The sequence below is a fragment of the Bos indicus x Bos taurus genome, chromosome 23, assembly GCF_003369695.1.
Source record: "Bos indicus x Bos taurus breed Angus x Brahman F1 hybrid chromosome 23, Bos_hybrid_MaternalHap_v2.0, whole genome shotgun sequence".
In the NCBI taxonomy this organism is placed as follows: domain Eukaryota; kingdom Metazoa; phylum Chordata; class Mammalia; order Artiodactyla; family Bovidae; genus Bos; species Bos indicus x Bos taurus.
This window is the reverse complement of record NC_040098.1, coordinates 23,266,877-23,269,809: the sequence shown is the minus strand read 5'-3', so window position 1 is coordinate 23,269,809 and position 2,933 is coordinate 23,266,877. Positions and strand designations below refer to the sequence as shown.

Here is a 2,933-nt window from a genome sequence, read left to right as displayed (position 1 = left end):
CATCGTTCCCTCCCAGTAGTCTGAGAATGGAAGAAACAAGGTAACGATAATATGCTATTCCCACCCCACACCCGAGAATATACCTAAAGCCAAAGTCTAACACAAAACCATGCTCTTAACAGAGATATTTGTCAAGATAAGGAATAAAACAGAAGCATATTATATTGCCTTGAATAAACAAGGTGTCAGAGACCCATTACTTCAAATCTTTCCTTTAATGGGGCACTGCACAAGTTTTTACCCTCAATATAATCAGGATCTGACAGAATGAGGGCATTTTTTTTTCTTTTAAAAGAATTTTAAAAATTGTTAAAAGGGATATGGGAAAGAACCAGCAGGAAGTGTATACCTCAGAACCGCTCTAATTGCAGTTTCTTCACCTCTTCAACAGGCACCCCCAAGGCGCCAGTTCCGGGTTCACCTTCAGGGCCAGCAGTTAGAATCTGCACGACGCAGCACTCCAAATTCAGACTGACAGGACCATTGACAAATCACGAAGCCGGTTTCCTTTCCCTGGTCCAATCATGGCTGGCCTCGTGGGAGAGCTAGTGCTGGGAAGAAAGGGGCAGGCCAAGGGGAAAGGCGTTAGAAAACACCACGCACCCAACATCTCACCAGCAGTAAAGTGGTTCTCTTCAACACCGGGATCTATGTGTTAACCTGTCTTTGTATCGTCAAGATGTCTCTTTCTAAGAAGTTAACTTTGGACAAAGTGGATGTGAAAGGGAAGCGAGTCGTCATGAGAGTTGACTTCAATGTCCCCATGAAGAAGAACCAGATTACAAACAACCAAAGAATCAAGGCCTCTCTCCCAAGCATCAAGTACTGTCTGGATAATGGAGCCAAGTCAGTAGTTCTTATGAGTCATTTAGGTAGACCTGATGGTGTTCCGATGCCTGATAAATACTCCTTAGAGCCTGTTGCTGCTGAACTCAAATCCTTGTTGGGCAAAGACGTAGTGTTCCTAAAGGACTGTGTGGGTCCGGAAGTGGAGAAGGCTTGTGCCAGCCCAGCCACCGGTACAGTCATCTTGCTGGAGAACCTGCGCTTTCATGTGGAAGAAGAAGGGAAGGGCCAAGATCCTTCTGGAAATAAGCTTAAAGCTGAGCCAGATAAAATAGAAGCCTTCCGAGCATCCCTCTCCAAGCTAGGGGATGTGTATGTCAACGATGCTTTTGGCACAGCTCACCGGGCCCACAGTTCCATGGTGGGAGTGAATCTTCCCCAGAAGGTATCTGGATTCCTGATGAAAAAGGAGCTAGATTACTTCTCCAAAGCCTTGGAAAACCCAGAGAGACCATTTCTGGCTATACTTGGTGGAGCCAAAGTGGCAGACAAGATCCAACTCATCAAAAATATGCTGGACAAAGTCAATGAGATGATTATTGGTGGAGGAATGGCTTACACCTTCCTTAAGGTATTGAACAACATGGAGATTGGTGCTTCCTTGTTCGATGAAGAGGGAGCCAAGATTGTCAAAGAAATTATGACCAAAGCTGGAAAAAATAGTGTGAACATTACCTTTCCTGTTGACTTTGTCACTGCTGACAAGTTTGAGGAGAATGCTAAGGTTGGCCAAGCCACTGTAGCATCAGGAATACCTGCCGGCTGGATGGGTTTGGACTGTGGTCCTGAGACCATTAAGAAGTATGCAGACGTGGTGGGGCGAGCCAAGTTAATTGTGTGGAATGGACCTGTAGGCGTATTTGAATGGGATGCTTTTGCTAAAGGAACAAAAGCCCTCATGGATGAAGTTGTGAAAGCCACTTCCAAGGGCTGTATCACCATTATAGGAGGTGGAGACACTGCTACTTGCTGTGCCAAATGGAACACTGAAGATAAAGTCAGTCACGTGAGCACTGGAGGAGGTGCCAGTCTGGAGCTTCTGGAAGGTAAAGTCCTTCCTGGAGTGAATGCCCTCAGCAATCTGTAGTTGACAAAGTGTCCCTTCCTACTCTTTTCTGTCCACAGCCTTTAAGTAAACTTAGTACTTTCACATCTCAACTCAACTTTCATTAAAATGAACTTTTAAGTCAAAACTCAGGCAATATAACCAAAGTATGGACTGACCATCAGAAACTTGTAACATCAGCACAGCAACGCACTCATTTCAGTTATGTCATGCATTTGCTTACTCTCTTCAAGTTCTCATTTGAACTTTACCGTTGTGATTCATAGAAAGTGAGTTACTTATTAAAGTGAGTTGAATAAGCTGAAGCTCTCTCTCTTAATTTTAGACCAACTTTATTATTGTTTCACTACTTGAACCATGGAAACAAGATAAAAAAGGTTGCTGAGGAAGGGCAGGATAGAAGCTGACAAATTATTAAACATATTAAACAATGAAAGAGCCCAAATAAACTGAGAAAAGTAATTACATTTAAGAACTTGTGGGTACCATTAAAGCTCTGCTAAGGGGAAATTTTTTACTAAATAAGAAAAAGAAATAAAAGATACATATTAAACCTGAGAAATTAAAAGGGAAAAAAATTAAACCCAAGGAAGGAAATATAGCTGTGTGTGCAGATATACAAGAGTGCACGTGTGCAGATAAACAAGAAGTGCACGTACATGTCTGTTAGAATGGGAACTAAAAATTAAATCCAGATTTCAAATAAAGAAGAAATTGCTTTATTTTTAAAGTGGGTATTATTTAATAAATAGATAACATAACTGCTAAATCTTAAAATTGGATTTTTGAGATAAATAAAAATTATGTGCATATACATAGTTTAGTTATGGGGAAAAGTAGAGATGTGAAAGCACTTCCATATTAGAAAATAAAATAATAAAATACTAAGAAATGTACAAGAAATGAAAATGCTTATTGGAGAATATTTTGCTTAATTCTGTGAACCAAGAGCTAGTCCAGGGCAATGCTGCTAACAAATTAAGAGTGAAAATGAGCAGTAATTTATCCCAGCTGTCACGGC

General features: G+C 41.0%; 1 protein-coding gene across 1 annotated transcript; it reads left to right on the top strand.

Moving 5' to 3' along the window:
• The first annotated feature begins 561 nt into the window (after positions 1-561).
• PGK2 (phosphoglycerate kinase 2) lies at positions 562-2,213 on the top strand. The gene has a single exon (XM_027525216.1). It carries the CDS (start codon positions 680-682, stop codon positions 1,931-1,933), a length of 1,254 nt encoding a protein of 417 aa, XP_027381017.1. The 5' UTR covers positions 562-679; the 3' UTR covers positions 1,934-2,213.
• Positions 2,214-2,933: the final 720 nt, after the last annotated feature.

Bases quoted from the DNA above. Each gene is read 5' to 3' on its own strand.
- PGK2 (XM_027525216.1), top strand. From the start codon at position 680: ATGTCTCTTTCTAAGAAGTTAACTTTGGACAAAGTGGATGTGAAAGGG.